Genomic DNA, 16,124 nt, shown 5'->3' with positions numbered 1-16,124 from the left:
TTATTCTGACTTAGTGCCTCCCACTGGTTTGTTTTCAAACTAGTACAAATGTGAAATGCAAAATTCTCTGAAAAAGAAACTGTAAAGCCATAGTGAATGTAGGTTCTTTCCTTGACAGAATGCTTTCAATGCTGAGACAAGTTATTTTGGTATTAGATCTAAGATGGCTATTTATGGAACAGGTTGACAGACTTAAGAGAAACCTCTGTATGTATTAAAAAATAGTTTTTAATTCAGTTTTTATTCCCTGGCCCAAGGTAGTAGTCTAGAGTAAGGATGGGGTAAGTAGCAGGCTATCAAAAGAAATAAGGAGACACAGTCAAAGAAAGATAATCAAGACGGCACATGAAGGAGAGGAAAGAAGTGGATGTGGACGTGTAAAGGAAGATTAGATTATTTAATTCCTAATCTTCAAATTTTGCAAGGAACAAGAGTGAACAACAGAGTAGTTTCCTGATCAGAAATAAATCAGGGTAGCCAGGATGAAGGAAAGCAGACATCAGCTGTGGAAAAGAGCACAAAAGCTAACAAAAACTAGTAAAACAGAGACAAGTAAAGAACAAAAACTTCAAGCATTCCATGTTCAACCCATGCATTTTTCCCCTTTATCTATCAAAAACCCAATCAGCTCACAAGCGCAGGTATCAGTCTGTGTCCACCTCACCTGCCCAATTCAGAGCTCACTGCAGGCTGATGGTCCAGTCTGAAATTATTCATCTTTACACTAAGAACTAAGTTTTCCTTTTCTCTCATCAAAAAGGTTTAATTCCAACAGTCCTGGTGTGCATTGTGCTGGACCACTTCTTAAAGAATTTGCTTCTTTACAAAAAAAGTGACTGTTACAAATTCAGCTTTTGTGAAGAAAAATCCCAGCCCTGCTGCTGCAGAACCATTCTTGGGAGCAACAACTCTCACAAATTCCAAGTGACACCCTGCACCTGTGGAAACCTGACAGAGCACATCTGGAAGTGCGAATCTAATCCATGAAGTGATAAAGGTGTAGACTTAAAAATACCTGACCTTTTTCTAAAAGACATGTTCCTACTTCTGCTGCCAAAGCCACCCATTTCCTTTTCCTCAAAACTCTTTTCCATTTCCCCACCCAGCCAGAGCCTGGCTGAAGCTGCCTCTCCCCCTTGGTGTCCCCAAGAAGGAGTTAATTGGATTGAGTGGCTGTTCCTGCACTCTTTCACAGAGCCAGCAGCTGGCTCCAGCACTGGAGACAGAGTCCAGTTTTCAGGGGAAGATATAGGCAAGCCAGAAGTATGGGCTGGCAAGCTCAACGGCTCGGAAAAAAGCAAACAACTGAAGGCTGAGAGCTCAGAACAGCAGCCAAGGAAGCTGTCCACATTCTAGGCACACACCACCAGGGTGGTGGGAGGAAGCAGGCAGCCAGTCCACCTGGAAAATTTGATGGTGTGAAAGGCCTGCTAGTGGATCCAGTCAGCAAAAAACAGTGGGAGAATGGTAAAAGGGGAAAAACCCAGGAGAATAATAAAAGACTTCATCTTTGAAGCAGTTTTCAGCATGTCTGGATGCAAAGACTGATATGGAAAGTATCACTTAATATATGTAATTAAGACCAAAGTTATAAACGGCACACTGGGATGAAAACAGCCAGGTTTTCCAGACAGTGGATTAAATTAACTCAGTTCCAGAGTTTGGTTCTGTACATTACCAACTCTGCATACAGTCTGGGTCCAATAGTTCCTTTAAACCAGATTTACTTCCACAAATACAAAGCATAGTAAAATAGAACAATTAAAGCTAAAATACTGTTTCAAGTCTTTGTTGCTTGACCAAATATTAATGGTGGTGGTAAATGTAATGAAAGCCCCAATCTTGTAACTACTTGCAGCTGTCTCTTTTTATTCAAAGGAACCAGCAAGACTCTTGTCAGTTTGGGAACCACAGCTCATACTAGAAGACTTTCAGCATTTCTTACACAATCCTATTGGAATTCAGTTAACAAATATCAGAGAACAAGACCTATCAAAAATGGAAATAAACTCCACTCAGAAAATGAGTGTTTCTGTAAAAATACTGTGATTTTTTTGGATCAGAGGCGTTTATAAACAGTATAACACTAAGACTATTGAAAAAACCTGAGGTGGTGTTAATCAGGCTCTGGAAAAATATCTCCAGGACAACTGAGTATTATTTTACTGCAATTGTACTTGAGTGTGCAACAGGTGACTAATCCATTGAATCACACTGGTTCACTGATTTCAGTACCATACACAACAGATTTTATTCCAGCCTATGAGCACTTTATAATGTTAGAAGCACTGTGATGCAGAGGTCCAGTGAAGGTATGAAGTATTCCTGGTATGTTTCTCCACCTCCCTACCATGGCAGAACACCACTGCAGTGATCTCTCGTGCTCTGATTTATTTCCAAGAAGCATGACCCCTTTTTTGTATCAAAGAGCACAAAGATAAAGGCTCAGATTTAGAAAGACAGATGGGTTTCTATCCACAAGTATCAGATGCTGACTGATCCCAGCAGAAGGTAAGTAACCGGATACTTTTGAAGAATGGGACCTAAATTTAAACAGGAAATTAGAGACATTCTCTCAAGTTGGGAGCTAATATTATAAGCACTGGAATTCTCCTTAATTAAAAATAAAGTTTTAAAAATAATAATTAAATTGGCCTGCAGCATCTCCAGCAAGGAAGAGCCCTTCAGATGTAACTGGACACTGAACAGAATCTGTGCAATTTTCACATGTCCCGAAACATCCAAAAAGTCAAAGGTAAAAAACGTACAAGGAATGTGATGAATTCTCTCATGGATGAGGTACTAATAAACTCAGTGCTGATGCACCCCACAATCTCAGCACCACCAGCATCCTGCAACTATTCCAGTGCTGACTCCTCTCTTCCCTGTCTGAATCATTACAATTGTTGAAAATAAAGTTGATCCAGACAAGCACAAGGAGAAACAAATGCTGGACTGACAAACTCTCACTTGCAGATGATGGAGGGCAGGATTAACTCTTTTTTAACTGAACAAAAAACCTTCTCTAACTAACAAAGCCACTTTTTTTTTGACTGTGTAACCGTTTACAAACCATGCCTAATCCAATATTAACACTCACTTTTATGGTCATGGAATGTGTTTTTTCAACATTTGGCAAGAATAAAGTAAGTATTAAAATATATATGCAGCAGCACCTCTAACAGCCTCCACTGCCACAGCTCCTAACCACAGACCTCTAGTTCTCATGTGAAGTCACTGAGCTTTAAAAAAAACCCAAAACAAACAACCAAAAAAATTCCCCAACCCCAACATTCTGAAGAAAAACACTTTTCTTTTGAAGTCACATGACAAGTATTTTTCTGCCATATTTCCTCAATATAGAGTAATAACGAATGAAAGGAAAATAAAAGAGAAATAAAAATGGAAAACACTGGAAATAATCTATATTGGTGATTAGTTAGAGCTGCATCTTTGCAGTGTTTTTGCAAATGAAGGTGCTTAATAGGTGGATATTCAAACTGAACAGGACCAGAAGTTAACACAGGTTTCCACAGTGACTTCACCGCAGACAGGATCACACTGCAAAACATGAAACAATTTTTCCCCTATTTCAATCCTGGCACAAAACCCAAAACAAACTGAACCTTCCCAAAACACGAACAGAGATCTAAAAGGCAATTCTAAGCAGTAACCAGCCATAATACATCTCAGTTCCTGAAAGACCTTCCAGTGTAGGGACATATTTCTAAAATTAATTTTATTTGTACACCAATGCTTTTACACACACCTCCAGTCTGAGGTAGGTTTCACTGTTCTGACTACCAAACTAGTTTTTTTTAAATTTACATCTCCAATGTGCATTTTGCACACGTACACACCCAGTGCTTCCTAAGTACAGCAATCATGGCATGGGGTCAAGGATGCACAAAGTCACAGCCAAATTCAACACACAGCACCTTAGGCATGGGAATGTTCCTTCTCCACAATTTTCCATTCTACATACATGCATCAGGTATCAATTTATACTCAGTATTAAAAAACTGACTGATAAAAGCTTAACTTGAAGACTATATTCTTCAAAATCACCTTGTTCCAGTGCCAAATTTGCCTTCCAGCTGTTGGAACTATTTTATCCCATAGAAGTTCTACATATTAAATGCATGGCCACAGCTGACAATCTACTTACTTTACGTAGTCCAAGAAAAAAAAGAAGGAAGTTGTAAAATAAAAATAGTATTCTTCAGTGAAATGCATCACTTAAAATTCTTATTAAAGTGTGCCAGAATCCACTTAGGATTTTTTTTTCAAAAAGTTCCATTCCATCAAGTTTTCCAGTTTTTCAACAATAGAGTGAATATTAGAAGTGAATACTTGGGAGTTTTAGTTATACAGAAGTAGGTGACAAGGAAAATATTGGTTTCAAAAGGCTGTGCATTCACACTTAAATGTGGTAAAGTGTTGCTCTTTTGACACAGATTAGTTACACAAGCTGAACACCAAGAGCAAAAAGTTTTAAATCATTAAATATGAGTAAAAGCTATAAACGGAGCAAGAGGATGCCCATCCCTGAGCAGTGTTATTGAGGAACAGCTGCCAATACAAGCTGCTCACGCACTGACGGATGTACCCAGCCAGCAATAAGCCCATAGCTTTTCATACCTATACAGAAAATAGATGTATTTCTCTGCAGAGACTTTAAATACATTTAAAAAAAAAGGTATGTAGAAATCTTTGCACTAGTAACACTTTTATGATTATATCACTAGACACCTGACAAGTGTTACTCTCCAGCATGACAGTAGTGGGCAACATTCCAGTCAAAATTATGATTAACAGAGAGCCACTGTAAAGGATTTTTTCTAACAACCGGAGTTTTCAATAAACAGTTTATAAACGCATGTAAGAATGTTTCTTCTGTGGGCTGTAGCTAGAAAACACTCTACACTCACAATTAAAGCATCAGCTTTACTGCTTAACTGCTATCTACTCTAATTTGGAAGCGTGGAAAATGAAAAGGAAGGAGTTTAAGGATAGCCCTTTCACTCAGTGAACAACCCTGTTTGAGTTGCATGCCATCCTTAAGTTGCATGTCACGTGCACCAAGATATGGATTAGAATCTTATTAGCCAAGCAAATTTATTCAAAATTTTCTTTATAAGCATGACTTACAACGGGATGAACCTTTTTTATGCCTCTCAGTGGAAATCTGGGAAACAGTTTACAGTCATCCCATTTTCCAGTAACTTCTACAATGATGATTCAGCTTGTATCACACTATACATCCTGCAAATACATTGCTGGGACATTCAGCTGTGCGAGTCAGGATCTGCCACGATCCCAAGTCTCTTAACTCACCAGATGACCGTGTCAAGCACAAATGAAAGTAATTTACCAAGGTCAATATGGGGAGAGGGGGAAAAGGATTTTTCACAAGGCAGCAAAAAAAATACAAGAGAAACAAACCAGCAAAAAAAGATAACCCCAAAGCAGCGCTTGCCCACACTCACATTTGCAGCATGACTTCGTTCAGATGCACTCCATCCACCAGTGCCACATATTCCTCCAGGTTGGTCCCATTTCCTCCAGCTAGCGGTCCGAATGTCTTCACCTGGAACAGAATCAGCAGCAGCACCGTGACACCAACGCCACCTCGCTCCCTGCCGCAAGGCTCTTCTCCTCAAACAATGAGCAAAAAAGCCCAGGAACGAGCGAGGGGAAAACGAACGCTTACCCAGGTGACAAGAGGGCTCGACATGAACTGCTCCAGAAGGGGTGTGAAGATCTCGTTCTCCATTTTACAAAAAAATGGTTAACATCAATGCAGCTCCTCTGACGCAAAAAATAAAGGTAAGTCCTTCACTGCAGCAACTCTCTGGAATGCTCCAAGGATTCAGCTGGAGTGAGTGAACCCCATTTTTACCGAGCGATGCAATAGCAACAAAAGTCAGTGCGCTGGCAAGCGGGATTTATCTTCCTCTTTCAAGAAAAAATGCATCTGAAAGTCCATCTACGCGATTTTCAGCCTTTCCATTGATGCCTCTCCCTTCCTACATAGCGAAGGGGTGGAAGGAAGGAAGGAAAGAAAAGAGGGAGGCTGCCTAGCTACTGGGATTCTGCATCAGACAAAAAAAAAAAGAGAGGAAGGAAAGATCTGCTTCAGCAGCGGCAGCGCCGCAGAAAGGAAGGATTCCAGCGAAACTCCGCAAGCTCATCCTGCCCCTTCCCCACACAAAAAGCCCCAACCCCGGGCGAGGGGAGCAGCGAGGGCAGCGACCCCCGCCCCGCTCGCAGCCAAGCCCCCCGGTCTGCGGCTGCACCAGAGCCCCGCTGCCCCCCGGTGCAATGGCACCGACAGGGAACCGGCCCCCGGAGGGATCGGGGGCTATTTTAAATCAGTTCCCTTTTCTATCCCTTCCCTTTTCCACTAAACTACGACGCCAGAGAGCGGCAGGACCAGCACACGCCGCCCGGCCCTGCAGCCTCGCCCTTCCCCCGCGCTGGCCGCTCCCCTCAGGCTCCGCTCTCCGCTCTCCCCTCGCCGTTCCCGGAGCGCCTCCCGACCCCTCCCCAGCTGTTCTCCTGACGCTCCGCCACCGCTCCCGCGGCACCAGCTCCGCTCCCCACCCCCCTCCTCCCGATCTGCAGGGCCACCTCGCCTCAGCCAGCGCGGCCGCGCCGCATCGCTCGCCTCGTCCTCTTTCCCTCCCTGCCTCCCTCCCGCTCCCCCTTGCCCACGGGCGGCTCCAGCGCGCGGATCCCTCCGCCCGGAGCCGGGTATCCCTCCGCCGCCGCTCGGGGATGGCGGCGCGATTAGAAAGGGGCGGGGCCGCAGCGAAACCGCTGCAGGACTCGCGCCTGGCGCGCGCGCGCGCGCGAGATGCGGCTGCGGTCGCCGCTCCGCTTGAGGCGTGAGGGGTGGAGATCGTCGTCCCTTCCCCGCTCCGGGAATAAAGGTGCTCCTGAGGGAGGAAAATGCTCTTCCAATGCCCCTTGTGGGGGAAAAAAGGTGCCCGTGAGGGAGATGCTCTTCCATTCCCCTCTTGGGGAATAAAGGTGCCTGTGAGGGGAAAAGTCGGCGCCGGAGGGATATTCTCCATTTCCCTTAGGAGAATAAAGGTGCCCGCGAGGAAAAAAGTGTGGGCGGGAGGGAAATGCTCTTCCATTCCCCTCTTGGGGAATAAAGGTGCCCGTGAGGGGAAAACTCAGCCCAGGGGCGATATTCTCCATTTCCCTTAGAAGAATAAATGTGCCCGTAAGGGGAAAAAAGCTCGTGAGGGAGGAAGAGAGGGAGACGCTCTTCCCTTCTCCTTTTGCGGACTGAAGGTGCCCGTGAGGGAAGGAAAAAGCGCGGGAGGGAGAGGCTCTTCCAATCACCTCTTGTGGAATGAAGGGGGCTGTGAGGGGAAAAGGGCGGGAAGGAGATGCTCTTCCTTTCCCCTTTGGGGAATAAAGGTACGCATGAGGGGAAAAGCATGTGAGGGAGGGAGATGCTCTTCCATTCCCCCCTTAGGGAATAAAGGTGCCAGTGAGGGAAAAACTCGGTGTGGGACACAAATGACCTTCCGTTTCCCTCTTAGGGAATAAAGGTGTCCATGAGGGGGAAAGTGTGGGAGGAAAAGATGCTCTTTCATTCTCCTTTGGGCAATAAAGTTGCCCGTGAGGGAGAAAGTCGGTGCAGGAGCGAGATGTTCTTCCATCTCCCTTTTTGGGAATAAAGGTGCCCGTGAGGGGAAAAACTCTCACCCTCAGGAGGTGGAATCCAGAAGCACGGCAAGTTCCCCCCTCAGGAAGTGGAATGCAGCAGCAGCACAGGTTTTCTCCTCAGGAGGTGGAATTCAGACGCACACACGTTAAGGCAAACCCCAACTTTCTGGAAAGGTTTTGTGGGGAATCAGAGGATGACAACCAGTATGCTGGCCTGATCCATTGTCCCTTCCCTGAGCCTTCTCCTGCTACTTGTGCTTCCAGTATTCAATCCTGCATTAATATGCATGGATATATCTGCTTAATACATTATGTGGTTCATTGACAAAGCATTTCACAAAATCTCAAACTAAATCCAGCTTCTCTTCCGTGTGGTGTAAATTAAAGTGCAGCAGCATTCTTTCAAATACCTTTAGTTTTGCACATCCAATTAAAAAAAGAAAAAGAACAAAAAACCCCACAAAACGTTGCAATAGAAGTGACTGAAATTAAGTGGTTTGGGAAAAAAAATCAAGTAACAACTAAACAGGTAAGGCTTTTCTTAACCCAAGTACTGGATATACATTTTTCCTAATGTCCAAGATTGGGAAAAAAACTAATTCCAATTGTGACCTGTTTTCCATGAAGAATGCCTACGTAACAGATTAGAAAAATAAATTATGGGCCTTGCAATATTAGTCTGTCTTTTGCATTCTAAAGGTTTTTTAAAATTTAAACAATGTTGCATAGTTAAATGACTTTGATTCTCACAATTGTATTTTTTCAGCAAAAATCAGGTCTTTCCCTTCCAAACCAGATCTCTAGAGTGAACTCAGCCCTCCTGTGAAACAAAAGAAATAAGGAAGGGCAAAGGAAAACTCTGCAGTCTTGGTTCTGAATAAGAACCTGGTGATCCATGGGTGAAATAACTGCCAATAAATTCCCAGCCCTTAAAGGCAGCCACAAAAGCATTTTTGTACAAGCCTGACCAACCAACCGCTCCGCTCCCTGTGTCTGGCAGCAGTCTGTAAACATGCGATTGTGCCCTCAGTGCCATGGAACTTCCCTGGCTCATCCCCTTGTTTCTTGCGGGCTCTAATTAGGCAGTAATGACTTTGGCATAAAGCAATTTCTAGGAATTAGAGACCGGCCAGGAGAAGCTGATAGCCCATGTAGTAGTAACAGCAGCTGGCTCACAGAAACCATTTTACACTGAGATTCCCTAGCATTAAAAATTCAATTAAATGGTTGTAAGTATTTTTGCTTCCATCCACATCATGCAGTTGGCCTGTGTGCTCAGCATGGCTGTTGCTCACTCTTCCTGCAGAAAGACTGCTACATTTTAGATACAACATGCATTGTCAGCTGTTTTATCTTGGATGATTTACAGTTCCCTATTTGAACTGGAGATTAGTACAAGATAAAATTTCGGTAAAGTTATCCAGACACAGTCAGAGGAGTTTTGTTTTCGGTTTTGGTTTGGGTTGGGTTTTACTTTTTTTTTTCCCCAAGACTAAGAGCCCTGAAAAGCTGTAAAGAAGCTCTAAAGTTTCTTCTAAGTGGCTTCCACTTTGTCCCACCAAGTGTGAGAATATTACCTCATTTTCAGGTACACACAGACACCAACCAGAATGAACCGCTGCCAGGGCAGATGTTTGCAGTGGAGTCAGAGCCAGAAGAACCTGGATTGCAGCCACCTCAGCAAGGTGAGACAACTTGCCCTAGGACAGGAAGCTGTCAGCCTTTGATTGCTGAGCCCTTGTTTGACAGACAACCCTTAAAATGAATTAAAATGTTTGTCTTTTGAGTTGTTTCTCTGATCCTGAACTGAATACGGAAGGCTTTCATTTTTAGCGTGGCTGTTGGGAGTCCCAGGAGGATTGTTCTAGGAAATACTTAGAAGTCACAGCTCTACAGGGCTACATTACTGTAACCTGTAGCTTGTGATATATTTGGCTGCATTGTTTTAGCACTTTTTACCTGTGAAGTCTCCTAAAAGAAAGTTTCATGACTGCACTTAAAGAGTGGTAAATCCCAGAACTGTTACTAGAATCTGGTACCAGCTGAGGAAGTTGACAGCTGAAGTTAGCTGACCCAGAAACAGAGAAGAAACATTATTATAAAACTGAAGTTTTAATAGTTTTAACTGTTCTAAGAATGTACGTTCAGGAATATTTTGTAACTAAAAAAAATATCCTTTTTATAATTTGAAAAAATGCGTAGAGAACATCTCCTTTTCTGGAACAGCACCATCAGTATTTAAAACAGAGTGTGGCCTACTGCTTCTGAAAAAAACAGATTTAGAGATTTAACCTTGTTGTTTGAAGAGCAGTGCTTGTTCTTGCACAGCTAAAGCATCCCCATCTCTTTTCTTTTGCATGTCCTATGTACCACAAAGACTCTACACAAAAGACATCGAAATTCTAAATTATCTGTGCCTGAATCCCAGATCTGCAAATTACAGTTACTTCATCTTCTCAGTGACCTTTTTTTGCTGTAGCATCATTTCCTGTGCCTGCTATTGCAAAATAAAAATTGAAAAAGAATGACTAGAACACAACCTGATGCCTTAAATCTGCAGAAAGCAAGAAAGTGTAACCATGTACAGCCCCTCTTACCTTCTCAGGGTTTGTCAGAACACTTTGGGTCAGCCCTGCCCGCAGTGAGGCAAGGGAGGGGACAGTTTGGGGAGTAGATTACAACCAACCTGCCCTTTTTAGCTGATGCAAGACGCAGTGGTTTTCTCTTCCTCTTGTGCACGAGCAAAGGAAAGAGGTGACGCTGCTCTCGTTGCTGGCTCTGCCTCCCAGTCAGCACTGCTGGGTTGACGGCCTTTGCCTGATGGGACTTCAGAAAACAGGAAAAACAGGGACCAAGTGTGGATGTTTGGGATCCTCAGCAGGATTATGAAACCACAGCAAAAACTGGAATGTTCTGAATATGGGCTGACTTCATCGGACAGTGCCTAGTGAAAACTGCAAGCCAGTAACAAGGACAGCCACCTTCCTTGTTCTGTGTTTCTCCCAGAGAATCCCGTTTCCCTATCAAACCAAGACTATAGGAATAGATGGGGCAATAAAGAGAAGAGTAAGGGCACTGAGGGGTTGAACCTTTTTAAGTATGGCTAGGAATTCCTACAGGTCCCACAAATACAGTAGACTACAAGTTACTTTTTGTTCCACAGGAGTGGAAAACAGGGGAAATCCCTCTGTAACATGAATAAAGAACTGAAAATTCCACAGCAATTCTTGAAGATGTCTTCTCTGCTACAGCATCTGCTCTGATGTGACCAAAATTCCCCATCAACTTTAAGGGAACTTCCTGAGAAAATTGTAAGTAACCTCAAAATGAGGGTATTCTGAGTGAAAAATTAAGAAGAAAACCACAGGGGCTTGGGGAAAGTCGGTGTTGACCATTTAAGATTTTGTACAGATCCCAGACATTTTACAGTTTGTGTCCAATTGTAGCAAGTAGCAAGAAATTAGTACAGAGACAGCAGACAAAGAATACCCTGTAGTGGGTACCAGTGTCAAATGCATCAGAATTTCCTGTCAGGCACAGCATTCATTGCAAGAACAGCTATTGACCATTTCTAGCCATGCCTACCTAACATGTCCACACTTTCCTTCCAGGATTACATGGACAGTACTTAAAAGATGAAACATTTAGTAAAAGTGTCATATTTAATACTGGCATTCCTCTGAGGAGGGAGGAGCCTACAGCTTTTTGTTTCTCTTCAATCAGTTGAACAGGCAGGAAGAATGTTACTGTGGCAGGCCAGCTGATGTGATCAGAAATAAACCAAGTATTTATCTTGATTTTTAAACTTAACAGCCATTCCTAAGTATTTCCACAGGTTTAAACTCTTAAAAGGGTGTCAGAGAAATACTCCTTTTCAAAGAAAATTCATTTGAACTTAGTATTACAATTCAGCTCTTTTTCCTGTTTAGCCAATAAAACATTTATCTGTTTCTGACTGTCATCTGTGAACTACAACACTGCCTAATAATGCTGTTTGTGAATTTCCCTTTGTTATTTGCTGCATACAAAGGAAATAGATTGTTGTTTTCCTAAAAGCAAGCGTTGAGTATTACAGCAAGAACAGCAGTTACCAGGACAATAGCTTTGGTACTCACTTCTGTTGTGGCCAGTGGAGTGAGACTGAGCAAAAGCTCTTGCTGACATGCCTTCTGTCGGACGAGATCCTGCCAGTGCGAGCAGTGTTTCTTATGAACTGGGTCAGAAAGATGAATTACAGAGCACGCTCTGCATTTCCTCTGATGAGGAGCAAAGTGCAGCCCAGGCTGCTCATTGTTAGCAGTCACAGCTGCCTGCGGATCTGCAGATCCGTGGCTTAGGAAAGCAGGATACTGGAATTGTATCAACAGTGCTAGGCCATCTCAGATCCCTGATGTACCGAAATGTTGAGCTGATTTTCTTCTCTAGTGTTTTCCTTCAGCATGGAGAACTCTCCCCATTCAGCTTCACAAAACAGAAGAGGTTTTGTATCCCCAGGAAAGACTTTTGTACCTCTTAAAACTCCATTTGACTCAGTTGTGCTTTATTATGAGATTAAGTTTGCTTTCCCTCACACAGCACCACATTCCTGGTAATTGGCTCCCTGTCCTTTGCCGTGGACTCTTGCTGGTGCCTCCCTACTTTCACCCACATTTTTGCAGTCTTGATGTCACTTGACCCCAGTAGCTTGGGCAGTGCTGCCATGAGACCCAGATTTCTGAGCTCAGGAGAGGTTATTAATTTCCAGAGCCCTGCATCACCTTTGATGTTAGCATGTCTCATTAGAGAGGCATTCCTCACCAGCTGGAGATGGATCTTCCCAAGGTCAGGAAATAATGAACTGGGTGGAGAGCATTTTGTCTTTGAGATTTCCATTTGTGTACATGGACTTAGTTATGAAAAAATATACAGCACTAAGAATGCAGCTGTAGTAGAATCATTCCAGTTCAAACCCCTGCTCTTCTGAGCTCCCTTCCTCAGGATTATCCTATTCATTTTCACGTCTGATTTTACCCCTGGTTATTTGTCAAATTATTTACGTCTGAAAACAGCTTTTCTCTCCATGAAATACTGGTGAAACAATTAAAAGCTTTTAAGATATCCCCATTTTGCCTTTGGAAAAATCATTTGACAAGCTTATAGAACAAGAAAACACAAGTTATTTACAGCATTACATTAAAAAGACTGATATTAAAATATATGAACTAATTAACAGAAAAAACCATAGGTCATAAAAAAATAATTAATGCTGGATTTAAAAAATAGTAATTACACTTATTAGATAGCATTCCTGATGAAGCTTCTTGCAAGAGGGTGGATTTCTGAGTCACCTGAAACTGGGAACAACCCGCTCACTCACACCTCTATCAGACACCACTGTTAACTGTGTGACCCCTTCGTTTGCATTAAGTCCAGAGGGTTCAATTCACTGTGATACCGGCTGAATTGTGAATTTCATTGGCGATGAACACAAAATTGGGATTCTTACCTATTCCTGTTCATCTCTGGAAAATATGCCATTTTTTAACCCAAATGTACCACCCTTTAAAATTTCTTATTGAAGTATTTTTCTACGACAGGTAGTTTTTCTTCTGCTAAAACCTACAGTGACATTTGGTCATTTTGTTTAGGCTTTTCCAAACAATTGTCATCAACAGCTATTTCCTGCCTATTCCTTTCCATTCCTTTCCTTTGCCAAAATATCTCCCTCAGGTGGATTTTTCTTGCCAGCTTCATGTACCTATAAAATGCTCTATTTTTCCCTAAGGTGGTCATACAATATTGAAGTTCTTAATGATTTTTACATTCCACTCTGTAACACAATGTCTGAATTAAGGGTATAGCAGTGTACAGTGGCTGAAAGGTCAAAGGATGGTTCAGCAAAATACTAAATTTCCTTCTAATTTCAGGCTTGTACTGAGATGTCAATTGTTTGGAATTTTTTAAAATCTATTATGAAGCAATTTAACACACTCCTAATTATTAATGCTAATATTAATCAGCAATTACCTAAAATTACTACTGAAGCAGGGTGCCCAGGGGAGTGGTGGAGTTCCCATTCCCGGAGGGATTAAAGCCATGCAGATGTGGCACTTGAGGACACGGTTTAATGGTGGCCTTGGCAGGGCTGGGGGAATGGTTGGACTCGATCTTAAAGATCTTTTCCAATCTAAAGGAGTCTATGATTTGTTTGGGGTTTTTTTTAATGACCTGGGTAATATTAGAATTCTGATTTCTATGTATATCAGTCTTGATTTTGGCACTTGATAATTCTTGTGTGGGCCAGAGAAGGTTTAATTTTTCTTGAGGTTATTACTTTTAAATATTAGTAACAGGTCAAAAATATATAAAGTATTAAAATATAATAGATATATTTGATATACAAAGTAAGAAGAACATTGTAGCCCTTTGCACACAGAAAATGTTCTACTACAATAATGAATAGTTTGAAATTTAATTCTTTCTGCTATTATGATCTATAGGATATTTTTGATCATAGAATTAGTCTACCTTAACAGTCCGCCTTAAAAGGATGAGATTATTCAGCTTATTCAGGCTGTATCTCTGCAAAAGGAAAACACCTTAACAAAGAATGGTTTGTTGCTGACCTGCAGCTGGTTATGGTATTTCATCTGAAAGCCTATTTAAGTCCTTAATGGTAACATTTATTCCCTCTCCCTCAGAGGAGTATTTTACAAACAAAATTAATTAACGTATGAGGAGAGCCAATTTCGTGCTATAGTTGAGGCTGACAGTCACCCAAAAGGGGTGTTGGCAGTAATAATAATCATTATCCCAAAGCATGGAGAGGTCTCCTGCCTCTGATGAGATCCCTGCTGGAGCTGGAGCTCCCAGCCTGGGTGCCTGTGGAGCACAGAGAACAGGGAGCTGCTGGCAAGAAAGCAGAGGCCGCTGCAGAGGGCTTGTGTACTAACAGTGGAAATAGCCCACGAGTAACCTCTGACTCAAATTATCCACCTCTGCTCCCTGGAGACTTCCTCCAGTTCATCCACACTTCCATTAAAAGATGACTGACATGCTTCCAGCTTGTGAGGCTTTTTTTTTTTTTTTTTAACATTTCAGAGCTGATCCTTCTACACTGAGTGGAAATACACATTGCAAATGATTCAGATTGACTTGACTTCATAACTGCTCCGAGCTCAGATCTTCTGCCCTGTCTAGTTCTTTCTTTTAGTGCTTCTGTCCTGATGCAGTTAAGTGGAAGCAGGGAACAGTGAAGTATTGGGAGTTCTGTAGTTCCCTTTGTAACAGCGACGTGGACTGTGTTTAAGAAATTAGTCAGGCATTTAGGAACTGCTAATCCTTCTTGTGAAGAATACAAGGCTTGTTTCTTCCAAGGAATTCCTCACTCAAGAGCCCATGACATAGTTCAGTTTTACCTACTAAATGTTCTTGCAGCAAGACAAAAAAAGAAAAAATAGGTGTTTAATGTAATTTTCTTCCCTTTCTGCCAATTTTTCTTGAGCTGTTTTGTGATGGTATTGTTATGATTGTTAATATATTTATATGTCTGCTCTTTGAACAACTAATAATTCTTCCAGTGCTTATTATTAATGATAACAAAGAGAAATCCAACTGGTCAAGAAGCTTAACAGCAAACAAACTTAGAAATAATTTCAGTTCAATTATCGAGGGCTTGGGAAATGGACACAAGCAGGAAGCTTCCTCCAAATTACCAAATAAATTCTTCCCATAGGTATCTCGGTTTTCCCTGTCACTGTGGGTTATACATCAGAATCTGTCACAGCAGGAAAGCCACAACATCACATACAGTGACAGTTTATTTCTCCCCTGCTTCTACACACAAAGAAAGTAGTGGTTGCAAAAGAAATAAGAAAAACAATGATACAGGTAAGTCAACTAAACCCCAAATTTCTAAAAAATGACCTTTCGTTCCTACTATGACCCTATTTTAAGTGAAAGTCAAAATTATGGCGGTAGAGATTATATAACTAGATTTACTTTATACCAGAATTACAAAATTGAAGCTCCTTTACCTTATGTAACACTTATTTTAGCTTATTTTTAACTGTGACTTGAAAGTCATTCTAGGAGCTCCTTAAGCTTTTTTTTGTCAGTGTACTACAAAGGAAAATCAAGATGAAACTGCACCTCCTCTACAGTGTGCTTAAACCAAGAGTGCCCCCGTGAGGATTTTTTTAATATATATATATGCATAGGAGTAGACAGCTTGAGGGTGACTATTCAACTTCAAGGGAAATTAAACTTGGTACTTTTTCCTACGAATAAGGCCCAGAAAGTTGCACAAAGTATTTCTACAGATTTTTTATTAGGCTGATGTGGATCCAAACAGGCCTTGTTGCTTCCAAACCTCTGTGTAATTTTGGCTAAACATAAAACTACGTAATTAAATGTCCACCTCCACAAAGCAATAAAAAAATCTACCAAATCTTTCACAA

The 16,124-nt window shown here is 41.9% G+C and overlaps 1 protein-coding gene across 21 annotated transcripts in view; it reads right to left on the bottom strand.

Moving 5' to 3' along the window:
* The window catches only part of CCDC88A (coiled-coil domain containing 88A), a 65,313-nt gene extending 58,556 nt beyond the window's left edge, over positions 1-6,757 (bottom strand). For 7 of the 21 annotated variants that reach the window (XM_042021028.1, XM_042021031.1, XM_042021034.1 and 4 more), the window contains exons 1-2: positions 5,714-6,532; positions 5,490-5,590 (exon numbers count right to left, since the gene is read on the bottom strand). In XM_042021028.1, coding sequence (XP_041876962.1) covers positions 5,490-5,590; positions 5,714-5,776 — 164 coding nt within the window. In that variant the 5' untranslated portion in view covers positions 5,777-6,532. Of the gene's footprint in view, positions 1-5,489; positions 5,591-5,713; positions 6,534-6,633 lie in introns of those variants that run through there. The other 14 variants (XM_042021032.1, XM_042021035.1, XM_042021039.1 and 11 more) reach the window with 5 other exon arrangements.
* Positions 6,758-16,124: the final 9,367 nt, after the last annotated feature.

The sequence above is a fragment of the Corvus kubaryi genome, unplaced genomic scaffold (assembly GCF_017639235.1).
Source record: "Corvus kubaryi isolate FWS band 111438036 unplaced genomic scaffold, C.kubaryi_AGA036_p1.0 37103, whole genome shotgun sequence".
NCBI lineage: Eukaryota > Metazoa > Chordata > Aves > Passeriformes > Corvidae > Corvus > Corvus kubaryi.
This window is presented reverse-complemented; position numbering and strand designations above follow the sequence as displayed.